Genomic DNA, 26,140 nt, shown 5'->3' with positions numbered 1-26,140 from the left:
TGATCAGTCTATGATTCTTCTCACTATAGTCATCTCCCAGTGACACCTGAGGTTGGAACAACCAATGCCTTTATACATCTGGCACCATGAAACAACTTTACTTGACAAAAGAAAGTCTTGATTGTTTTTTAAAAAATACTGATACAAACTTGCACCTTCCTGCACACCTCTCTCCCAAGTTCCCCCTCAGTATATGACATCACTCTTTAAATAAGATATAGTTATCTGAGCTTTGGTTCTCATGACAGAAGGCTCTAGTCAAAGCATTTCAATAATTTCTACTTAATATTTGAAATACCTCTGAAATAGTTCTTCCAAAATTATCCGTGAAATGGACATACTGCCTGACAGTTCTTTCTTAACAGCCATAAACATAATATTCTACTCACAACTAAACTTTGGAGAAATAGACCTCTGTAAGCTCAAGCATTACTTTAAAAATCAACTGCAAATACTGCTGTGAAGATTTAAGTACCAAGGTAAGCCAAATTCTTGGTCTGAGTTTCACTCTCTTGGGAGTGCTGCTGCCCAGAACAAACGCACACCAACATCCTTTGTGCAAGATCAGGGGCTCAGTAGAATACCACTCCTATCAATATAGTCACTGAACAGGAACAGAAACCCTTGTCACAGTCAGTGACAGTATGCCTCCAGTCCAGAAAGCGAGACATACAATACGCAGTTTGGAGATACAGCAGTACCGTGTGTGATCTCCTTTCCTCCATGGATATAAAGCTTGAATGCCTTCAGTCCACAGGACAAAAGAGGCTTTACATTTGTCAGTGCCATGCTGAAAAGCATCACCTCTGCCAGACCTAAAAATTTCACCTTGAAACATTGAAGACTGAGATTTCCCAGCCTCCTCTAAGTTGTGAGACAGCGAGTAAGAGGGACTCTATGATAATTTTGCTGAATTGTCTCCAAAGCAGAATACAGCTTGCAAATTAATTTGAGAGTAACATGTCTCCACTCCATAAATCTCGTATTTGTGATTAAATGTGTTAGGATAGGTGTTGGTAGTGTCATAATCAAACATCACCTGATTTCCAAATGAGTATTTGGATTCATGAATTCATTTGGATTCATCTCCCATCCTCCAATCCTGACATTTTGACAGCAGGCACCTGAAGGTGCAGAAAACCCTCCCTGTAGGGGACACATCCCTTTGAGGATTAAATGTAGGATTATTCAACCAGGAAATTTAATTTTAAAAGACAAGTACTAGGAGACAGATTTCGTTTTTTCGTTCATTCTTCACACTTTCTGTAATAATCTAAATAAACTGAAAATAAAAGCAGAAGGATGGCAGAACCAATGCCTGTTAATAGAAAAATGGCTTAAATTAGGCACATGCTCATATGCACAAAAAATAAATGGCCCAACAATTCTTCTGAGAGTTACAATATTTTTAGACATATGCTATTTCTTATTAATTTTTATAATTACTAAGAGCCAAATGTATGCTTTACACTGTACAACACATCCAAATACTGTCAACCTCTAGCTCAGAATGCTTACAGTTCAAAAGACAAGGCATGGAGATACTGAGAAATGCAGTGACAAGAACAACACACCAAGGTCTTCCCAATATTAGGAAGCAGATTAGGCCTTACTCTTGCAGCTGCATCACGGACATCCCTCCTCTGAGAATGACAAAATGGGCTCTAAGCCTTTTCTCCTCCATCAAGTAAGCCAAGAAGCAAGGAAAAGGGATGATGTTTTGAGGCTTAACAATCCACATCGGCTCTACAACATATTTTAGGCCCTTGGCAATTTATGCTAATTGAATGTAACCCTCAAGCTGTTCTTTCTGTGATGGGGCTGCTCTGGAGCACAGCCAGCCCAGAGTCCAGAGAACCACAAGCTCCCTCACTAATTGGTCCCATGCAGCTCTGGGTCACCACAGAGCCTACAAACCAGGGGAATGACACTGAAAATTTTGATGCATCAGTGAAAACCACTGTGGGAAAGGCATGTTGCTCTGGTAGGAACAAAACACATTTAACTGGATGTCCTGGTTTCGGCTTGGTGCTACAGCATCCCCACAGCTCTCCCTGCTGCCAGGTTTGCTGCCCTGCCTATTTTACATGAGGCCAGGAGCAGGGAACACACACAAGAGAGGGCAGTGGCCTTCTCAGGCCTCTAAAGAGCCACATGAAGTCACCAAATGGTATCATCACCTTCTGCAAGAAAGAGGGGTGTACTGGAAAACACCAGTGAATACAAGTGCCTTGTAATCAAGAGAAGCTTAATAGCCAGGAACATTAAGAGATGCTCCCAATAATGATTTAGACCAAGACATTTTCCTCAGAATTGCCTTCGATTTCTGAAACAGATTTACCTGAAACAAGAGCTAGTCAAGTCTATGTACGCTGCACATCACTCACCCTGGGTTTTTCCTGGCTCTGTAAACTACAAGGAAAGAGGACCTTCCTTTTCCCTGCAGAAGCCCTTCCTTGGACACTAAGCATTCTGTCTTATGCTGTCTCCAGTCCATCCATCTCCACCTCAGAGGCCAGAAGATTTACATCTGATTCCCTGTTGGTCACATACATGCTTTGCAGTGACTTTGCAACTAATGGTCCCAGTCATAAATGTCCCAAGGGCCAGGAAAGATGCACTGCAATACGCATAACAAAGGCCCAGGGTCCTGTTACTCTGTCTTGTAGATGATCTCTCTCCTAAGGGATTGCTCTGCTTGGAAAAAATGCTGCTAGTGTCCATTCCTATTAAGCTGTAGCAACTGCTCCATTCCTCCTTGTCAACTCCTGGGAACTGGTGTCAGAGCATCCTCCGTCTCTAAGCACCTATTGCTCTTTCTCTGTCTCCGGCGCAGGCTTCATCCTCAATAACTGTCAGGGCACTTCTGTGCAGCACAGACTGTAATGTGATTAACTTCATGCTTCACAACCTCAGTGTTAAGAAGTAGGTTCCGGGGCAGGGATTTGACATGAGGCTCTCAGGCATGTACAGGGCCTCGATCAGACAAACAGCTCTTCCTTCCCAAAATGGCAGAACAAACCAGCTTTGAACTAGGTGAAACGGCCAGTTGCTGTAAGGTAATGACACTGCCAAATCCGAGCACTGCTGAAGCAAAAGACATAAAATGGGGCATAATTGCTACCTACCTCCATGACAAGGCCAAAAGATCACAGACTTTGAAACCATTTTCTTCCTCTCCCAGTGCTTTAAGGCTCTGAATTAACTTTGCCTATACAAATACAAGTGGTTTTCCCTGCAAGCATACTGTTGTCCATTTGTCAGGGACTTTCATTGCTTGTTATCTTCACTTTTTTCTCTTTGACATCTCAATTGTGGGGTCTGTATGTTAATTGTTAATGCCCTCAGCAATGAGAAGCTGTGATACCATAATGAATTTGTAGCCTCTACAGGAGCCAGTGATATCTAATGCTTTAGAAGATACTGCAAAGTTAGCATTTTCCTTCCCATGGGATGCTAACTTCAAGAAGCAGTGCCTTTTTCAAAGACATGAAGAATTAGAAATTTCACGTTAAAGTATTGAGAGCCCCTCATAGGCTGGCTGTGAGAGAATTCCAGCTGTAACAAAGCCCTGGGAGTTATAACCTGGCCAGAAATCATGCTGTTTTTCAGGCAGTTTACACAAAAGTACTGTCACTAATACTCCATGGTTCACTTTGAAAGCCACAATGAAATGTGATGTGAGGTCTTGTACAAGTGCACAAATTTTCAAACTCTTTTAGGTTCTCCTGCAATGACTCATAACTACCGATGACATTGGTTATCGAGCTATTTAAGACCAATATTCTTCAAGGATGAGAAAGAATTGCTTAGTCCCTTTCTAACAACAAGGAAGGTCCATGGGTTAAAGACCACAATGAGACAGAGTCTGTTGTATGGTCTGAACATTTCCATCTAAGTAATATCTTAGCTTTCTATGCAGAGCATGCTTCATTCTGTCACAGGACTGGACATGTACTTCCACTGATGACGGCAGTGGCTTGAAAGATGCACCACTAGTACACAGTAAGAATAACAGAATAGTGAATACACAATATGCACCCAAAAAATTTGATCAGCACAAGTGTTTTAGTTGGTATATGAAATACACCTACAAATTGCAACTATACCCGCAATAAGAAAAGAATATATCTGCTTTATTAAGAGAAATATTCAATCTTCTCACGCCCTGCTGCGTTGCTTCCTTCCCTGATGATCCCTTCACTGACAGGATGCAAGAAAAGTTTCTTTTCCTTCTTCTCCCAGCAGCTGGGATCTGTTATAGCAACATTAGGAAGCAACGCCTTGTGAAAGCTACTCTGACCATGGCAAGCTGCATGGCAGTGTGAACACACAAATGCAACCTTTGTGGACCAAGTGCATGTGGGAGTGAGAACGCTTCTCCTACAGCATGAGACAGATCAGCTCAGCAGCTGTAACATTTTAAATTGGAGACTTAAATTTCTTGCATAATTTCAGTGGAACATAAATTAATTAGTTAATGTCTGCACAATGCTGTGACTTTATAAAGTACTGAGTAAGAAGCATTTGTCACCACTACTAGGAACTGTAAATGTGCATTTGATTCAGTGCCTCTTCTTTTTTTTTTCCCCCTTTCTTTATAACTCGGTCTTAGTAAGCAATTATTATTATTCATCAACTCTGAAGCAAAATGTTCTGCACAGTATGACACAGTTTTGAAACAAAGTCAGTTCCCTTACATTAGGACAAAAGGGATCAGATTTTCCAAAGTATCTTGGCACTCTATACCAAAGAGACATGCCTGTGCAATTCTTAAAGGCACCTGCAGAAGTCTCCTACTTAGCCACCAGGAAGACGGAAGGTTAACCTGCTTAGCTACTTAGGAAAACTCACTGTGTGCTCAACTTAGTTATTAAGCATTTGTTGATTTGGAAAATTTGGCCTCCAAATCCTTTCCTTGCTTGTGGATATTACAGAAGCCTGGTCTTGACTGAAAAGAGTAGCTTGAGTACCATGTCATCATCACAATACAGAAGAAAAGCTCAGTGATGGGAAAACTGGAGGGGCTACACAGCACTATTCCATCAAAACCTGGAATGGTGGGTTCCTCCCAGGCACTCGTGCAGACATTAGAACAGACACACAAGTCAGTGTGGGCATCCAGCTCCTCCATCCTGAGGAAACACAGCTTTGGGGTTGCAGTTCCCTTGCCTTCTCTAGCTGAAGGGATATGACATGCTATAAACTTTCTCTTCTCATTTCCAGAACCCTTTCTGAACCTAGTAGAGGAGTGGTTTTCAGTCACAATAGCAGGGGTACAGTATTTTTCCTGCCAAGGTCATTTTTCAAACATCTTTTGTGGGACATATAACAAACATCTTCCTTTTATCCAAGAATAATGTGGGGAAAAAATCATGTGAAATGAGGCTGTGGGCTTTTTCCAGACCTTGGGACCACATCCTACTCCCACGGCATTAGAGGATATACATAGTTTAAAATTATAATGTACTACAAAACAATACATTCATACCAATTATGTATAGGCTTTGATACGTCAAGGAAGTTTTGTAGATGCCTATCTTCAAACTAAAAACCAGCCGGATGCACTGCTTTGAGAAGCAATGGCTTTATTCCAAAGGCTAATTTAGAGGATGTTTCACAGCAAGTTTTTTTTGCAAGGGGGGATTTGAAGTCTTTAATTGACTTGACTTTTGGCATACACTTAGGTTCTTTGGAGATCGATTGTAGAACTGGAGAGGACATCTATATATTTGCTATGTAGAGATCAGAAAGAGATGATACCCATCACATGATACCCAATTTGATAACATTTGGTTTTATATGTATTTCTTCCAAATTGTTTCCACAGCCTGCAATGAGCTTGGTTTTATGAATATTTCTTCTAAATTATTTACACAGCCTACAGTGAACTGCAATGGACACATACATGAGTGATCAAAGCTGGCATAATCTCCACAGTTAGGTCTTCCTTGTTCAAAAATAATGGGATGTAGGGTAGGTGGGTAGGGGGAGAAGATTTCAAAGGCTTTGCAAAAACTCAAAGACATTTTTACCATATAAAAGTTCCAGCACCTAAACACGGCAATATAAATATAATTGTATTACTGATACCAATGGCACATGTCCATCTGCATGGCAATTCACACGTGGGGGAATATCCGATAACAACGTATATTAAGTACATAACAGTTAGGCATTTTTCTGTCTTTGTTGCAGGAATACTGCCACAGGCATTGGATAATTCATGGACATTAGACGTGCACTAACATAAACATTTTCTTATGCGAAATTATTGGGATGCAGTCCAACAGAGACTCAAGCCTATGGCTAGTGGCTGCTGTAGGAGCAGTCTGCCTGGTGCTACGAGCACTATTTACATATTTAATGGCCTTTGCTGGATTAGGGCTTGATTGCAATATTGTCAAAAACATACCAATGTCTCTCAGGCACAGCCAGTAAAAAAAAGAAGGCTTTGAGGAAGGAAATAAACGTTTGACGGGATATTTTTGTTTTATAATGCAACATATCAAAGCAAGCTGGGAAAATGAAGGCTGGGAATAAAACCCCAATCCTACTAAAGTCAATGGGAGTTTTGCCACTGAACTCAGTAGGATCAATATTTTATGGTCGCTAGGCTCCTGTCTGCATATCAGTAACATTTCTTCCTCCATTTAACTCGATGCTGAGTCTAAAAGACATACACATGAAATTGCACAAGCTGCTAAGTCTTTGTTCCTGAAGTTTCATTTCTATTAGAGATGGATGAATAGACTTTTGAGAGGGAAAATAGAGAAAAGTCAAATTTGCACTCCTGCCTATTCACTCTCCCTCTAAAACCTCTCTCTCAAGGCTTGAGGCAAACAATACTGAATGTAAAATAGAAGATTAGGCAGATACATTGTCATACAATGGAGATTGCTTCAGGTCCAAACCACAAATAATTCACACCGTAAGATGGAAATAATATTGTGGATTCACTTTTGACCTACCAAATTATTGTTCTAACAAGGTATGGAATTTTAAATCAAATCCTTGCAGCATTTTCCAGCTTGGGTAAATATCCATATTTATATGTATGTATTTAATATCTTCTGGTCTTCTAGCATAATGGTAATGGACATTGCTACCAGAATGTTCCACAACTGGTGTGTGAATGCTTGGTGAATATGAACACCGGGAAGTTATCTATGTTCTAATTAATTTTGAAAAATCTACAGGGTTCTAGCGCAAATAGTATCAGTATAAGCATAAAATTGAAGGTACTTAATGCCAAGAACATAACCAGACTATCAAATGATATATGCAAAGGCACAAATTGCTTGCTTGCCAATAGACAAGGCAAATATAATGATGTAACTGTCTGTTGGTTTTTTATCCCAAATTCGGTGTCAAAGACTTAAATCATGACCTGAAATTCTACAGCCTCAGGCCTATTTCACCTCTTTCAGTGTTTCAGCAAACCTGCAACAACAGTGGAGAAGTTTTCACAGTATGTTAGTTGTTTGGGAGGGCTGCTGTGTCCTAAATTTGTGCTCTTGGCAGAATAAGGCAAAACATGCCCTCCCCAATAGAGGTACCTCAAACTCTTAAATGAGTTTGTGCAATCTGTGAAACACCACCAAACCATAATGTCTTTAAGGGCAAGAATGTTCATGGAACCAGGAAATTTAAAATAAATATTGCAAACTATTCATGGGAACATTCTCAGGTTCAGAATCACAAGAGTCATCTGGTTCACAGAGTTGTGCTTATCCAGGCAGTGAGCAGGAACACGCTCTCTCGTATGTGTGCAGCTGGATCTCACTAAAGGGCACATCAAGGACACAGGAGCCTACATCTGATAAGAAAATGCATATTCAGTTTCATTTCTTTATAAAGTGCATCAGTTTGTTTTTAAAGCTCTTTTTTAAAAAAAAGTCTGTTTTCCAGGAAGGGATCACAAAATGGGAAGCTGCAGCATCTTTCAAGAAGGCAAAGTTTTTACTGGGAAACTGAAGCAACAGCCTTTAATCGAATTCTGGGAAAAGCAAGTGTTGATGGACTGCTCGCTGTGAGCTGCCCGATGGGCAGCCTGTTACTAAGCCACGTGACTCTCAGATACAAACACTCCAGCCCAGTGAGTATCCCAAAAAGCTTTGTACATGAAACACTGCATACCCAAAGGCTGTTTACCTTTCTAATTTTTAAGCAAACCAGATGGAATCTGTTGCTGGATAACCACTCCCTGCTGCTCTCTTTGCTCAAGCTAATACCTACCAGCCTAACAGTGCACCACAAAAACGCTGCTTTCTTTTCCCTCTGTGAGTCCTCGTGAATGATAGGAAGCTACTCTCTGCTGATCTGTAACAAGTGATCCCCAGTACCTTTAAGCATACGTCAGTGGTATGTCTCTGTTGCACAGATTAATTATACATGGCTCGTGCAAACTGAGAGCACTCTGTCGAAGCAAGAGGGCTCATTTGCGCTAAGCATATAGTACCTACTGGTCACCGGATCAGAGGGTTTGATGGGAGCTTCTGAAATCATCTAGATGACCTTTGTCTTCCCTGAGAGATTTTTTTTTTCCATCTGATGTTTCAGTGGCAGACTAACATCTTCCTGACTAGCCTGTTCTAGCGTTTCAATGACCTAGCTTGCTAAAACATTTTTGCCTGATGTTTAACATCAAGCTACCTGCTCTATAAATTAATTTCTTCATGTCTTATCTACTACTATGGACAGAGGACAGATTATTCCCCTGCTTCTGGCAGTAGTCTTTTTTGTACTGTTACCATGCCTCCCCACTTGCTACAAGCGAGCCGTGCATAATTGTATAAACGAGCCATCAGTGCATACCATCTTATTAATACCACGTAATTATTCACAGACGGTACTTGGCAATAGAAACAGGAGTTGGTGGGTGTTGGTTCCTATTAGAGACAATAGGCATTAGGAGATAACATTGCTCAGCACCTCTCAGAAGGCACTGCGAATTGGATCTTCTCTGAAACAGGAATTTGACAAACTCATATTGCTTTTCAAATATTTATGAAAAGAGGGATGAGCCCCTGGACTTGCTTCAGACTCGAATGAAGCACTGGCTCATGCTAAACGCTTTCTACAGGGTGAACTTCATTGCAAGAGGCTTAACCGAAAGGCAGCCAGGCTGCCCGTTAAAACCAAGGAAGGCGAGCTGCATCCACAGCAAGGGGATACAAGGTTTGTGACAGCCCATGTTATAAGGGACAGCCGCTCACTGCCATTTTTACTCAGTTTGCTACAGAGAGTGGTGCAAGCCTGTACATAGGAGACTCTTTCTATTGATACTACCGGGCACTGTGCCAGGCCTAGGAAGATGAAAGAGTGATGCTTGGGAACACTGTAAGTGATAATGGCATGAAGAAACACTCAGACTGGTGTTTATTTCCAGACGCTATGGTGACGGGTCCTCCTACAGACACCGGTGCTGTAAGTAAACAGAAAATAAAAGTCCTTCTATTTTTTCAGGAAAACAAATGTCTGAAGAAGAAAGTCTTGTAGACAGCTCATCTGCCAAGGGCTTCACCAGTTACCTTTCTCTACATGTTTCTCTAGTTTATATGCAACTTGGAAGCCCTTAGTGAACACTGCATGCATGGTAAATTATAATGTGCATGTTTTATTACAGAAAATGCAGACATATTGTGGCTCATGCTGTAGGGCTTAAATCATCACATTAGGTCTTTACAAAAAATGGAGATCGCTCAGCCTCATGGGAAAGGCATTTGCATCTTCCTCATTACAGAGGCAACAAACTTCATCCATAAAGATGCGCCTACAACAAATGGCAGCAAATTGTGGACACATGTTTTGCTTTAATTGGTCCTCATCAACTCAATCTAGCTGGTGACTTCAAAGAGCTCTCACTATGAAACCTCTTCCAAATTTTTTGTTTTAATCTTTTTATGGTTTTTTAAAAATGTCTTAGAGATTTCAGATTAAACAGAATCTTTGAAGATACAGTTTGAAAGCACTGCTTCTTTACAGTTACATCACATGTTTAATTACTTATTCATAAATTATGAATGGCTAGAGGTGAAGTAGCATTGCCCAGAGCCCCTGTCCTGGGCCAAACATAGCACTGCAATTTTTACAAAGTCTACCTCTTGACAACTGGGATCAGATTCAAGCTGGCTACAACCATATTCAAAAGAACAGCTGCTGCTAGTGCCATTTTCACATACTATTCTTGATCAGCATAAATGAATGGAATATGCTGTTTTTGGAAAGCACAGCAGAAGAATATGGATGGCAATAGACTGATTACATAACTCATCTAAAATTCACAAAAAAAACCTCCCCTATGTTACATTTAAATCTTATTTAGATATGGGCCTGACTTTTAAAAATACAACTAACAAATCCCACTAGTCTGTAAATCAGACAAACTTCTCTGTAAGTCTTTTCTTTTAGCCCCAAAGCCAAGCAGTCCTCATGAGTACAAGGGCCCCCCTGCCTCAGACACTGCACAGACACAGCTGAATGCAGTTCAAATGAACAGAGGTGGAAACAAATACACAGAAGAGTGTAGCCACTACTGGCCCAGTGGCACAGATGGGACTCAATCAAGGTGTGACAAGCCCCATAGCAATGCACCATTTTGGGGATGAAACTGCTTCTTCCCACATTTCTTAGTCACAGGCACGCTCTCACAAGCACAAAGTTTTGTCTCTCCAGCTGATCACTGTTTCTACAAAAACCAACACCACTTTGTTCAAACCATCCTAGCTTTTGACTCACAAGAGTACATACACAGGGCACTTTCCTCTGTAGCCCTAAGCCTCAATTACTCACTCATAAGACAGCAGACAAGATGAAAATGCTGCCACATCAGAGGGGCAGCACCATGAACCCACTTGTTGCAGTTGCAGATGAGGAAGGCAGGCAAGCACAGGACACTGGTGAATCAGCCCAAAGTAGAACATCCTCTTTTGACACATTCCCTGAAGGTCTGTTTTTCTTTTTCTCTGTACAGTAGCAGCGATTTTCCTTCTTTTGTGCAAATGAAACAAATAAGACCATGCTGCAGGCCCCTTTTATAGCATAAAGAACAGTTACAGGAAACACATTAAAGTCATTTCCTCTTCCTTGGTTGCAGAATATACTCTCTGGAGATTGTCTTCAGTATTGTGGTGTAACCGGGGAAAAAGTGAGCTTAAGCTTAACTTACAGGGCATCTGAAAGAAAACTGATTTAACAGGAATTAAATAACTACGTGGATCTTGTCATAAGCTTCTTACAAACCAAGCAGCCAACTAGCCAGCGAAAAAAACTCATTCCAGATGCCCAAAATATCTCTTATATAGATATTGCTGTTGCATTTGTTAATGATAACTACATTTAGTACACATCTTTGCTGCACACAGAGAAATGTAACAGTTTGTTTATCTGTCAATAGAAAAGGTATGTTCAGAATCCACCTTTCCAAATTACATCATGGAGTTCACAATAGCATTGCCTAGTCATACTATATATACATATGTACATACCTATAACTTGCTCAGTCTTTCCCTCTATTGTCTAGATCTTCAACATATCACCCTGAGAAATACAGTTAACTAAATTTCTGTAACAGTCCATAAAATTTTTGTTAAGCTTACCTTTCACACAGGCCAATAAAAGCAATAGTCCTTGCACTGCTCATTGCATGCATACTAAGCTTGATTTTCAGTTTCTGTCTTGCTTGGACCAGAATAAGAGAAATTCATAGAAAATTGTGTACTATAATACATATCTTTAAGTCAGAAATTCTGCTGAAAAGACAACATTAAAAAAACTTTTTTAGGTTTTTACTGTAAATTAGCAATTTCCTCTGTAAAACATGACAGAGTGATTACACTTACATTTTATCTATTCTTATTTTATTTAAACTCTAACATCTTGAAGAAAAGTTGTTGCTTGTGATGTTGACACTGAAAATTGTCTACAGAAATGCCCAAACAGTGTCCATATGGTTTTATACCTAAAACCCTTGCTTTACTCCTATGAATAGGAGAGGCAGCCCCCATCTACACAGTCTTAATTTCACCTGAGTAATTTTGCTGGACTTTCATATTGAATGACTCTTCTGAAAGCCAAAACTCAGAAGAAAGAAACTAGTCATCTCAGGAAGTGACACAGAATTTAGGGCTGTGGGAATCTGAGGCTCCCTTCCCTCATTCATAGATCTTTTATTGAGAGACCACCACCAGATGTGCCATATGGGATGTATCCCTTTTGTCCACTGAGAATTAGACAAAAACCACGATTACAAAAACGTTGCATTATTTCTTCCAACCACCTCCTCCTCTGCTTCTGCATCTCATTCTTCTGAGGGTGATTACAGTTGCAAGGCACAGCAAATCACTTTTTCTCTTGTACAGACTGCAGAATCAGATGATACTTCAACTCATTTTTTTAATACATCTCAGTTAACAAGATAATCTCACTTCCATATGGTTCCTCCAGGTACCCAAAGCAAGGCACATGGTTAAGTACCTCCTTGAATTGTGCCTTGCATAAATATTACTATCTTATGTAAAGATTTGAATATTTCCTTTCTTACAGGAAAAAAAAATATATAGACTTACTAAACAGTTGGCAATAGAGGACCTGTAAGCTTCTCTTCATGGTATCATGTGGTCCTGCTGGTCTGCCAATTTATTCATGATTCTGTCAAAGAAATAAAGAGAAAAAGAAAATTATTTATTACAAAATATCTGTTCTATTGCTGTACCTGTTGATTACAACATAAGGTGAAGCTTCACAGGAAAATCGTATTGATTAGCAATGTGAAATTGCCTAATTGCTCTTTACTTGTGTTAGCTGTGGTTTCCAACAGCTTGGCAGTGAAGGGTAGAGCTATGGCCAAAAAGGGGAAGAATTCTCAAGAGTATACAAAAGATACACACTGAGAATTACTTTCATGTTGTGCCTATGACTTGATAAAATCAATCACGTAAGAGTCTTTTTAGTTTGGAGAAAAGGTCCTCACTGGAAGAGCAAACATGAGAAGTGGACACACCAGGCAGCTGCCCTAGGCACATTGGGCTGGAGTTTCCTCCCTGCATCTCACCTTTTGTCATGCCTCAAAAAGTACAACGATAAGAAAATCCACGCTCCTTTCCCAATCAACAGTTCAGTGGTGCCAAAGGGAGAAGATCCCAAACCATGATGAAATGGTAGCACAGAGGGCTGCTTTGTCCTGGCAATTTTTAGCTTCATGTTAGCCAGCTGTTGTAGCTCATATCGCCTCCTGATCTATCCCCCCAGGTACCTGGCCTGCAGCTAGAGCAGCAGCATGGAGAATCTTCTCCATGTCCTTGGAACTTTCTCCTAAACTGAACTATCTTGGTGTAGGAGAGAATCTCATAATTCTTGTAAGTGGTGCCTGAAAATGGGATGTGGCAAAAATATCTCACCATCCTATCTCCTCGCCTTTGCCCACTTGGGGAGTGATTAATAACATTTTGTGTGTCCTCAAATGGTATTTTCAAATACTTGTCACAGATATTTTTCACCTTAGTTTTAAAAATATTATGAAAAAATAAATCCCTATCATGTTGATATTAATTATTCACATTGTGAGGAAAATAAATGCATAAACCAGAAATGAAAAGCAAAGGTATTCTCAAAGCACTGCTGTGAGTAATGTCTCACTGAGTACTCAAAGACAACACAGCATTTAAGCTCTTCATTTCATAAAAAAAGCATTTGCTAAAGATTCATAACCAACTCTGAAAGACAGGACACTGAGATCATCCTCCTAAAATTCTTCTTGTTGATATTAAATAGCATGTAGTATCCTCTAGTTTTCAGTTCAACACGATTTCATCTTCTGAACTCCTGGGGACATTTCTGAGTCATTTTACAAAGCCCCCATATAAATCTTTCAGAGTTTATTTAAAATGCAGTCTTGAAGACATAAAACAAACAAGTCAAACTAATGAATAACACCTTTGAACTGAAGAAATGCTGAAGAATTTGTGCAAACAGAACTATGTTTGACTTTTATGTGGAAGTCTCAAAAGGATCATGACTTTTCTTGCCTGTGTTCTGTAACAAAAGCCAAGCATCTTCTGTGAAGTTATTAGATACAGAAATTTATGTACACACACAGTGGTTTTGGATTCTCCCACGCTTTCCTTTCCATTTAAAATTGCACCTTAAGAACACCTGAGGAACTTGCAGGATGTCAGTATTTGTAAGGTTTTTCCTAAATGAAAGCAAATATCCATGAATTAATTTACTACTTTTTAATCAAAATCAGAAATAGAGTTATGCTGTTGTTTGATCATGAAAACTTGCTGAGAGACTCCTGTTCATCCTTTTCTCCTTAAATTTTACCAAACCACAAAGTAGACATAGTAAAAACTCTCAGTATTTATGAATAAATAGACATCATACAGTCATTTACAGCACTTTTCACAAGGAAGTGCTGTAATATATACAAGAAGTCTATCATTCATTAAGATACTAATAAAAATACAGGAAAGAATGAGAACCAGATAAGTCACTGAAAATGTAGATTGCATATCCCCAAGGGCTCTGCACGTAATTTTGTGTCAAAACAGGATTTACAAGCATTGACCCATGAAAATACAATGGAAAACAGGGAGAATCTGAAATTGCAACCCTAAATCCACGTTATTTACTTTGTATAATTTGAATTGTGTTTGGCAGCTGTGATATGATACAGTTTTTGGCTGAGAATCACCAGTTTTTCCTATTTCCCTTCCATCTCCATGTTAATGCTGCCCATGATGTATTAAGGTATTTGCTTATAAATTCTAGTATTGTGGCTAAAAAACCCAAAAGTATGCTTTTCTGTATGTATTTATTTAGACAGGACTCTTAGGGTAATTTACTCTGTGCTAAGAGATACGAACTAGTGTGCATATGAGGAAAGAAACAAAGATTAGCACTGGAAAACTTTTACTATGTTGTTCTGTTGCCCTCAGTTAGGAGATTTATCTTTTTGACTACATGGCCATAAAATTATACAGAGAGAACTCAGTGAAGATGTATAAGCCAAGTAGTGCCATGAGTTTACAACCTATCAATTACTACAAAGTCTTTGGGATGACTTAAGGTTAAATTTAAATACCAGAGAAAACTATTGCAATTAAACTTTCCATAATTTTTAGTATCTCATTTCTTGTGTACAGGAAATGCATTCAAACCAAGGATTTATTTTATAGATATGGTAAGGCAAGAGACCATTTAATGAGATTTATTTGTATACATTTGGAAGGCAAATCACAACACTGATGGTTTTCCAAAGACAGAGACTGTTTGCAACCACAATCAATGCTGCACAAAGTTCAGGCTGGTTTCATGATCCCCTAAAGTGCTTGAATCAAGATCTGACGTAAGTACAGAGGAACCACTGCTGCATCTACCCAGGTGAAAGCTCCAGTGAGTCCACTACCCTGTCTTTAACATTATCTGCTAGCAGGACCGTAGGGAAACAACATGTGAAACAACATGAATGTAAAGTAATCCTTACACCCTGGCATAGCTTGCTCTATTTCCAGCAATCCTCAGATGAATACAGTATCTGAGCTGCCATGTTGACGATAATTATTCCTTACTTATTGCCTTTGTGTTGTACACAGTTTTAGTCTTTCATTAGATCATTTAGAATCTCTTTTTCAAGCTGAGGAATTCTTGCCTTTTTGATTCTTCCATATGGAAGGTATACCCTATGTCTGATAATCATCATGCCTTAAGCTGTACATATCCCTTCCAGTTCAGATCTGAGGATTAGGGAACAAAATTGCATGCAGCTGCCAAAACTTGGGTGTGTATTGGGTTTTTTTTTGTATTGGACAGTGATGTTTCCTGTTTCTTCTCTACTCTATTCCCAATTCTGCCTATGATTCTCTTTTCCTTTGTGACTGCTGCTGAGCTTTACTCCACTGTTTTATAGAGCTGCTACAAATCCCTGAGTGGCGATAACTCATCTGGAGTCCATCCTCAGGTACGTAGAGCTAGGACTGGTTTTCACCTGTGTGTGTGACTTTGCAGTTATCAGCACTGAATTTCATCTGCCATTTTATCACCCAATCACTTACTACCACGAGATTTCTGAGAGACGGCAATGAAGGGCAGAATTATTATTATATAACAAATATACACCTATTGTATTTAACAGCTTCTGAAGTTGCCACAGTTTCAACACTAACACTAATTTCAGCAGGTTGCAATCACAGTTCAATTAGGAAAATATTCTGTATCATTAAGAAGAGAAAGCAAAGATTCATGGCCAGGCGTTTGAAAAGCTGCTGAGGAAACCTCCTTACTGAGTATCAAGCCATGTCCAGCCACCACAGTACCATCTCATGACCATGCAGGCTCCTCTAATCCAAAAGTTATTTTCCTGGAAGTACCTATTTTTTGTAGTCTTTAGCTCATAAAAAAATCTTTTGCAGGCCTTCTCTGACAAATACGTTTCTCTGTCACAAGCAAGAAAGGTTACATATTAGGGTGACTGGTAGCTGAGAGGGCTCCAGTTCATCCGCCCATGTTTTCTTACGTATTTGAGTATGTAGTTATAGGCACTAATGGATTAGCAGAGTTGTGCACACACAGATGGAAAATGCAGACATACAGAGAGCTCCTGACCTTGGGCAGATTAATGTAAAACCAGAGTATCGCCACCTGTTTTAAGCATATCAACTGTTATCTACAAGAAGACAGAAACACAAAGAGTGAACAGAAACAAAAATGGTCCAGGAGAAAAACATTTGGGAAATGTGTGTTAAACTTTAATAATCCAAAATCTAATCTGAGTACCTGAGTTTTGTACTAATTTTATCCTCACTCTATTTTTTAACACTTCCCCGAGTTTTCTCAGGAATACACTTCTCCAAAATATTAATTTAAGAACATACTGTGCTTTAATATTTGATAAGCCATTCTAAGTATTTGAGGGAATTATCTGTTACAAACATACCAGATTTTTTAATAAAGTTCTGGATTTTTTTTTTTTTTAAAAAGAAGATTCTTAACTTAATTTCTTAACCACATTTAGGTCTCCAAGCAAACGGCCATATTCCAAATCACTCTGAACACCCACTGTCTCTCCTCTGAAAACCAGGAAATAAAGGTCTAATCATGACTTTCGGGTTTTTTCTGTATTGTAATTCATACTCATGTACTGACTGATATATTTTGAAACAAAGTAATAAAGCTAGTGCAATTTTGTACTCAAATCAATTTTATTTTAGAGAGATCTGTTTTCCAATAGTTAAATTGGTGGAAATTTGTATCCAGAAAAGATGTCACATGCCTAGCCTCAGATACCTGTGTTTGTGAATGCTGGCTAACCATTTGGTGTCTGAAATGGACCTACATATTTTGCCCTTCTTAGTGCAAAATATTTCACATATAGTTTATCTTACACGGGATGATGAATAGATGTGTGAAATCCCTATGGACAGCGAGCAATATTGTCTTTCACAGTAAGTGATCCCCTCAACGTCGCAGCTAAATTAAAGAGGATAATGAAGACATAATGATGAACAGAAGACAAAGGAGTCCAAAAGAGTTGACAGGTTCCAGCCATTCATTATGTCTGATGGGAAAAAGAAACCAACAAACACACAGTGCCTTAAATTGAAGAAATGGAGAAGAACAGAAGATGAGCACTGAGGCAAAGCTAACAGGCAATGGAGAACTCTTTTTCTTTGTAAGTTTGTGAAACAGAAACCAGGAGACTGAAATAAAGAAGTCAAAAAAATGTTAATGGAAGAGAAAACAGGCAAAAGACATACTACTTTACTACTTCCATCCCATGAAGCACCTGAACTTTATTATGTTATTTCTGATTGCCTTCTCTCCTCTTTGAATCATTCTGGAAGGGAAAAAAAAGCAACATCACTGACAGTTTTCAACTATATTATTCCTGGTTCTGTAGAAAATGAAAGAGGAAAAGATGACACACTCACACTTCCATCTCTAATCATTGTTGAATTCCCAATCAAAGAAACACAGCATTGATCCTTTTAGTATTTTACTGTCCTGTGATGTTCAACAAATGCCTTACAAGATAGAATCATAGAATCATATAATATTTTGGGTTGGAAGGGACCTTTAAAGGTTATCTAGTCCAACCCTCCTGCAAGGAGCAGGGACATCTCCAACTAGGTCAGGTTACTCAGAGCCCAGTCAGCCTGGCCTTGAAGCTGTGACTCCCCCAGCAGTTACTCACCCAGTGTAAATTCCACCACCAGGGTCTTCACCCACTGCTTCCCACATGTTAGTCACTTCGAGGGTATTCAAGTGTGCCTCATAAAAGGAGTACTCTTCTTGACTACGCAGGACTCAAACACAACTTTGTGTTTTCAAGTTTGTGTTATTTGTTTCTTAATTCAGTGGCCTACTTCCACAATCCAGCTTTTATTTTGCAAAATATATATCCCCCAAAGCTTCAGGGCATGCTAATAAAAAATGATTAACTCCTCTGAGCAAGAATTCTGTGTTCTTGTTCAACATGTGCCACATTGTCTGCTGTGATTTATTTCTCACTGCTTAGAACATGCAAACCATCGTTACCATTTTTCTTCATAACATCCTGAGTGCAGCATTTTTTGTATTTATGTCCCCTTTATACTTAGATCTTTTAGCACTCCTGGGAATGGCTTCCTTTTTGCAGATCTAAGAAAGAGCAATTCACATTTACTTCCACAATTATCCTCAAAAGTGTACGCTCTGCTTTCCTAAGGCCTCCAAAGAGTAGGGTCTACCCTCAGGATACCAGAGCTGATCTTGTCTTGTTGGCGCTATATAAACCTGTCATATGTGCCTAAGGAATAGTCAGGTAAGACCTGAACTAGAGATACTATCACGCTTTTCTGCATATACAAGACTTGCATCCTATGTAACATGGACTTAGAAGCAGAGAATCTCATATCATCCATAAAAAAAAAACCCTCAAAACCCCAAATCCTCTCTTCTCTCTCTGCATTCAGGTGCAAAGCATCTACAATCCCCACTGGGGCTAAGCCTGGTTGTGGTTATTCTTGTATTGGTGTTTGAATCCATACCTTCCCGTTACCACAGAGATAAGCACACATCAAGAAAAACACACAGAGAAAGTAGTGTCAATACACAAGGAGAACCTGACAGTAATTGCTCCCTCTTTCCCAGTTTCCCTGTTTCATCATTAATTTGTTAAATCCCAGTCCTCCCATCTCTACTAACATAATAGTTCAAATGACTGTGTCTCCACAGGCCTCCTTCCAACTAAGACAGTGTCTCCATGAACAGTCCTAGGCTAGATGATCACTTAAAGGCTACTGTCATTAGCATGGTGAATGGAGAACATTGTCAGCTAACTTATTCTTCATCATCTTCCTTTATTCACATGTTGAACCTGGGGCATGGTGACAAAAGGGAGAGGGAGGGAAGGCCTACACTCTTGGGGTTCACTGTCATAAAAATAGAGGGGCATGAGTAACCTCATGTCCAGGTGACCATGGCCAAGGGAAGAACTTAGTCTGAAAAGGCCAGGTAATACTGCTGTTGCCTTTGGCTGTCAAATGCCTTGATGTCTGTGGTAATCTTATGAACAATCACTGAAAGAGCCAAGGGCAAGCCTTGAAAGGATAGGGAAAACTGAGAGGAAAAATACCAATTTGTAAATGAAAGGTCATTTAATGTGAGACTTCCCTGCTTTGATGTGTGCCTGCCTTCCAGCCAGCTTGAGCCCCATGACCTTTTGGGAAAAGCTGTGACAGACAGCATTACTATCTGGGCTCAGAAATCTCAGAGATGGAGAATGGAATAACTATAAAGCACTAGGTTATTGAATGTCCTTCACACTCCATCATTAGTACAAGGGACTAGTTCTTGATTTTGTTCTTAATTATCTATCATTAGCAAATACTTTTGAAGGCAACTCCAGTAGGAGAGAAGTCTGGGTGAACACACAGGACTCTGTGTGTGTCTGTCTGTCCACTTGTAGAAAAAGAAGATAAGAAAAAGCCTCTCCTTTCTATCATTCATCTCTGTGGAGCTCTGAGAAGCTAACATCTTCATAAGGATCAAACTAGCTTAGCAGCTACAGGGATTATTAGAATTTGGTCATTAATAAACATTAGGCATGGAGAGTAGAAGAGTCTTGTGCGCATTTAAAAACTTTAATATGGTTGAATTTAGATCCAGTAGCATTTATGTAACAGACGTTCCTTTGCTCCACTTTTCTCCTACACCGTTACTTAAGCTACAGTGCTTATTAGTTAGATATTATTTTGTCACAGTTATACCACACATAAAAATACTTTTCCAGTTTTGCCAATTAGTTCCAAATTAATTAACTATCTGGTTACTATTGTCAAGTTATTATACATCAAAGTTGAAAGATGATCACACAGGGAAGTGTCTATTTTCAGCAACAACCTAACCCTGGATGGCAACACTAGTCATTTTAAAGCACTACCAAATGCCTTTAGAAAGTCTTATTTTACAAGAAAACTATTGCCACAGAAGGTCTTCTGGGTGTCCATTTTTCTTCTGTTGCTTAAAAAGGCAATTTTTTTTCTACTCATAGTATCAAGGTGCCTTTTTTCTTCTGCCACTTGAATAACATGAAAATCTCCATGTGGAAATCTCACAAATGCAAATACGTGCTTTGTAAATTTACTTCATCTGGAAAACTAATAATAATGTTAAGGTCTAACTACATAAATGTTTCCATTATAGCTCTTTCTTTTCAGTTCCTAATGCCCATCTGAAACTTAGCTTTGATGTTGAAATTTTATGGCACAGCTTGAAACATGCTACTTTTGCTAACTGTTTGAAGAAAAAGAATCTAACTATTCTGAGTTTGGGGCAGAAACATCTTTCACGTTGCAACTTTAAAAAAATAAAAAGTGAAACAACGGGTCAAGAAAGTTGTAAAGAACTAGTCCTTAGTGAATATAACCTTTTAGTATCCTCTTGAAATGATTTTTAAAAAGAAAAAAAAAAGGATCAATTTAAGTCTAAGTTGTGTAATTTCTCAAATTTTTCTTTATGGGTCTTAGAGGACCCAAACCAAATAAAATCTTTTCGTATCGTATCAAGTTCATACTGAAATTTTCACCCACTGCACTGTGCCCAGGAAGCACTCAGCAGTGTAAATTGTCTGCTCTTTGATAGCAAAACTTTACAATCATTGTAAGGTGTCCTGCTAAAACACTTTCTGGCACACAAAACTACCCTAGATAAGATATCTCTATAACTTCTGGGAAACTAAAGAAAATACAGCTCGTTCTTCCTTGTTGATCACAGCAGGGAATGGACACAGAAACAAGCTCCGTTTCCACATCACTCTTGTGATGGTGTGTTTTCCCCAGAGGATCTCTCATAGCATCTCACCTGCCTCAGAGTGTCCAAAATGTAGATGCTGAGATTTGATTTACTTACCTGAACTCGCTCTGTAGATAGCAGGTAGATTGGCTCCTCTGAAGGCTGACACCTGTGACCTGTTTAAAAAACCTCTGTTGGAAGGAGAAAACCCATCCCTCACAAGGAGCTGTTTCTCTGCATTGAGTTTCAGTTAGCTGAAGGTCCACTGTTGATTTAAGCTCTTAACACTGAAAATGAGGATGCCAACATCTGTACAAAGGAATCCCATTCAGTGCTTTCTCCAGATACAAGGATCTCATGGTTTATGGTTAACTTCTCTGCAGCTATGTTAACCCGTTCCTTTGTTCCTATTGTGTAGGATACACAATAAAAAAGACTCAATGTAAGGAACAAGCAAGAAAATAGCTCACAGGAGAGTCGGAAAAGGGTGCAGCTTTGTGAAACACCTCAAATCATGCTTTTCACATTCAGCTTGATTAAATGTAAATATTTCAAGTAGAGAAAGAAAAAAGGGTGCAAAAGAAAAGGTATTATTTTCCTTCTTATAATATGGTACTGGATTCCTACAGATGATTGATAGGGTCAAATTTTCAAGAATGGAAAGCATCAACTGTAAACAAAGAGAAGTATGCATACTCAGCATGTCTGAAATCTAGGCCAAAATACCAGTTTCATAAAGATGCTTGCGTATTCAGAAATGCAAACAAGTGTCTTGCTGTCAAACACACCTGTATTGTAGCACTGAAAACACTGTTCCACTGACCCTAGATGACTTTAAAGAAAATCTCTAGTAGAGATGGAAACATCTCAATCTAACATTTTAACTGTAAGATCATCTTCCCTTTAGTAAATATCACAGTTAGCCAGCTAAACAAACAACCCTTGATAAACCACCACAAAGGAGGCTTAATATTGCGAATCACCTTTATCTGATTTACAGTGAACTAAAGATATGAGCTAAGGAAGGAAAGTGCCTGTAATTGTTTTGACAAAAATCTCACAAACTGAGTGGAAGCTTTGAAAACTGTAACAGTAAAGAGGGTTCCTTTTGCTAACTTTCCTCAAGAGACTGTAAAGATTAAGATGGTGGAGGGATATACAAGAAGAAAATGGTCAAGATAGACTAATTAAGTTTTGGCCCATCTCTAGGGGAATTTCAACTGACCTAATGTAAGATAAGTACAGATGAGCCCAGCTCATGACCCATACATTCTGTTTTGTCTCCTGGCTCCCTGGCCAGTCTACATCTATACAGCACAGAGGACATAATCGCCAATGAAGGACGCCAAGATAGTGCTCTTCTGACTCCATCAGATGATGAATCCCATCCACAAAATCAGCCTTTTTGAACCCTGAAGATGAGCAAGGAACAAGAGCTTTGCGTCAGGTCACAGTGACCTACCAGTCTATTTTGGTTGTGGCCCATCCCATTACATCAAACAAGATCACATAATTAAGGAGAACATAAACACCTAAGCTGCCAAAAAATTAAATAAAAAGCAATGCATTATTATTGCAATTGCAATTTTGAATTGCACGTGCATGTTTGTTTATGTATGTAGATAGCAGATGATGGCTATGTTTTCTGCTTATCTTTCCTTATTTTTCTATTTATACTAGCATGCCTCTTCCAGCAGAAAAAGAAAAAAAAAAGAAAAAAGGAAAAAAATAGCAAACCTATACGCATTTTCAGTGAAAATAAAATCATATTAAATTTCCCATCAAAACACATGTTTAAGAATATTTCCATGTCAGTTTTGGATGGCATGCTTTGAACCAGCTCTAATCATAATGTGTAAGTATGGCATAAGGATCTAATTTCACAATGACAGGTTATAATAGACATATACAAGTACCTAAGATTGAAAGAAACATTTTATTATAGTAGAAAAAAAAGCCCGGTAGGAAAGCATAACCACCTTTTGAATTCTTAACCATTCAGTCCCAACAGTGCATTAATATATTTAATAGTAACCCACACTTCTTTTTAACAGAGCATAAATTCCTAACAATACCAACATGGTCTGTAATAATATTTTAGTAAAAATATCACTACAATAAACAAACATGAAAAGTTGTATTTTTTTAGGACCTCCTCGTGTGCCTTGCCAGATCCTTTTGCCCCCATCACGGGGCGGGGGGGGCAATTCCAACTAAACTGTTTGCTGGTTTCCTTTGTGCAGCTGTTTTAGAGCACACATTCATCTTGGAATAGCATCTATCACTTCAAAGACTAAGTCCATCTCAAGTAGCTTCTTGTATGAAAGTATAATAACTCCTGCTCTAAAAACAGAGACATCTTTGCCAGATTTGGATGGATGGATGCATAAATGGATGTACACAATCATATGCCATGGAAAGTAAGATGATGTCTTGACCTATGTCTCCCTGGTTAAACCTCCTTTTAGCAGAGCCATTTACGACCTCTCCTATAATCAGACATTCAATATGGTAACAAGAGAAGGGAGATAAAGTGAGCTCTGAAATATGAGTGCTCTGCTTTGGAGGGCTGATCGACATACACTGTAAGGTAGAAGAGTACACTTGGTTAGACCTGACATTTCATCTGAGGGTTTATTACAACTGTGTCTAGTTCAAGGGACACCATTTATTTATCCTCAACCTTCAGCCCCAGGGGTGGATGTCAAAGGAAGAAGTAGCCTCAGAAAGAATAGAGGACTATCAACGAGTGACCCAATCATAAATAGCAACCCCTTTTACAGAAGAGTATTTTCCACATCATTTTGACACTGCGGGTGGGAATAAAATGAAAATTTTACATGGCATCGAATAGAAATATAGCCCTATAAAAATGTAGATTTGGAGAGAAGTGGCAGGAAACAGGCTCTTGGTAATCTCCAAATTATTCATTCTTGTCCATGGGAGGTTGTTGTAGCGCAAACACTGTATTTCATTTGAAAATATATGTGGTCCTGCCTGATTCAATAGGAAGAGTTTCCAAGAAAATTAAATGTCAGAGCAGTGCAGCTTATTAGTTTTACTCAATATAAATTCACTTTTTATGCAAGTCTGAATAATAATGCCCTGCTCTGTGTCAACGTGATGTCAACAATATCAGGCTTTGGAGAGGGGGACTGAAGGCAAGAGAAGGAGAGATAGGGGCACATCCAGAGCTAACCTGGCACTGTCTGGGATTTAGCTATATGTGACAGCTCTGTAGCTTTAGAGACGATTTAGCATGCTGATCACTGCATGTCTTATTTTCTTTCCTTTTGCTTTATGCAGCCAGCAGGACTGCTATTGGCTAAACAGCTCATCTACCTCCTTCAAAAGGTTCAAACACTGGCATATATAGATGTGCAGGTAAGCCAGAAGGAAAAGCATATGAAAGAATATGGGATATCTCGAACAGCAGCATCTGTCATCCTGTCAAGTGAAACTATGCTCAGATGCACAATTTATTCCAACAGGTTAGTGAAAATTCTCATTTACTGTCCAGAAAAGTGAAGCTCTTCCTCAGGCAAAACCCACTGACTCTGATGGGAGTTTTGCTTTGGTAAAGACCCCAGCACCTGGCTCAAGATTTGCAAAGCTGTGTGAGCAAAGGCCTCTGCTTCAAGAAGGCTGGTTTTGGTTTTTTTTTTTTTCTAACAGAGGTAAGAAACAGCATAGGCAGGAAATGAGTAAGAATCCTGGAGACTGTACGTTTGATAGGTGAATTTAACAGATAAACATCTGCCTGAATAATTCACATCAGCTAAAGTGTGATGAAGGTAGTTTCAGGTGCGTCAGATATTATTTTCCTACATTGCAACTAAGATGGGCTAAACCATGTTCTGAGCTGTCAAGTGCAAATGCAGGGTAATTCTAGTGACCTTGCATGATTGCATGATGCAATTCAACATGAAAATGAACTGATGAAAGAAAAAGGGGTAAAATCGCATGTGTAAAGTACCAAACAGCACAGGAGAGGATCTGGGGGACGCTGGACTATTACAGCATGATTTTTGCAGGTACAAACTTCAGTAAGATTCCCCTCTCACACTGAAAGCTAATGGAGCCCAACTCCTGTTTGTGCATCTGAAAAATGTTTGTTTATTTTTCTGTCCCTCTGTTTTTCTACTAAAGAAAAGTCTTTCAGGAAAACAGAGACTGCCTTCTCCATGCCCTGCTTGACTGCACCATAGCTTTGCTTATGAAGGCTGTAAAACGTTGGGGGAAATGTCTTGTCTCTTCTGGGTGCAATTCACTTCTGAGCCATGAGTGCAGCCCTGCAAGGACAGAAGATGGGAGACGCCCAGCCGTGGGTCTATCGTATGACATGGTTCCCCCTCATCCCTGTATCAGGTCACGTGACTGAGCAATTAGGCAGCCCAGGGATGCAATGAAGGATCCTTTTCCAATAAAACTGCAGCTTCTGTCTTGCTTCGAAAGCCCCTGCTCCTATGTGCTAAGATTGCCATGGCAGAGTTACACAAGATGGGAATCAATAAGAGGCAGTGAGAGCCCTTTTGGTGCACCTGCCCCTGCAGTAGAAAAGTCTGCATTCAGTCCTGTCTGTACACACTGTGATAGTCCAGATAATACACTCACATACTTTGTTTTTTTGTCTACTATGCAGCCTCACTCAGCATAAGAGCAGGGACTGACCATACACATTCTCTGAGTCAAGGTCACTTCAAGAAGGAACCTGCTGTTAGCTGCATCTCTGCCTCACCACTGATGGCACAGTACAGTCCAATGAGGACAAGGTAAGGGCTTGGAGAACCACCATGGTTGTGCCTAGGGCAGCCCAAAGCCGCCTGGGGACCTGGATTCTCTCCCTGCCTCAGTGCCTAATGCCAAG

General features: G+C 39.4%; 1 protein-coding gene across 1 annotated transcript in view; it reads right to left on the bottom strand.

Moving 5' to 3' along the window:
• TMEM108 (transmembrane protein 108) overlaps positions 1-26,140 on the bottom strand; it is a 166,242-nt gene that overhangs the window by 73,254 nt on the left and 66,848 nt on the right. The window contains exon 3 of the mRNA XM_086741704.1: positions 12,570-12,651. Coding sequence (XP_086597830.1) covers positions 12,570-12,609 — 40 coding nt within the window. The 5' untranslated portion in view covers positions 12,610-12,651. The remainder of the gene's footprint in view (positions 1-12,569; positions 12,652-26,140) is intronic.

The sequence above is a fragment of the Chlamydotis macqueenii genome, chromosome 2 (genome assembly GCF_036417535.1).
Source record: "Chlamydotis macqueenii isolate bChlMac1 chromosome 2, bChlMac1.mat, whole genome shotgun sequence".
NCBI lineage: Eukaryota > Metazoa > Chordata > Aves > Otidiformes > Otididae > Chlamydotis > Chlamydotis macqueenii.
This window is presented reverse-complemented; position numbering and strand designations above follow the sequence as displayed.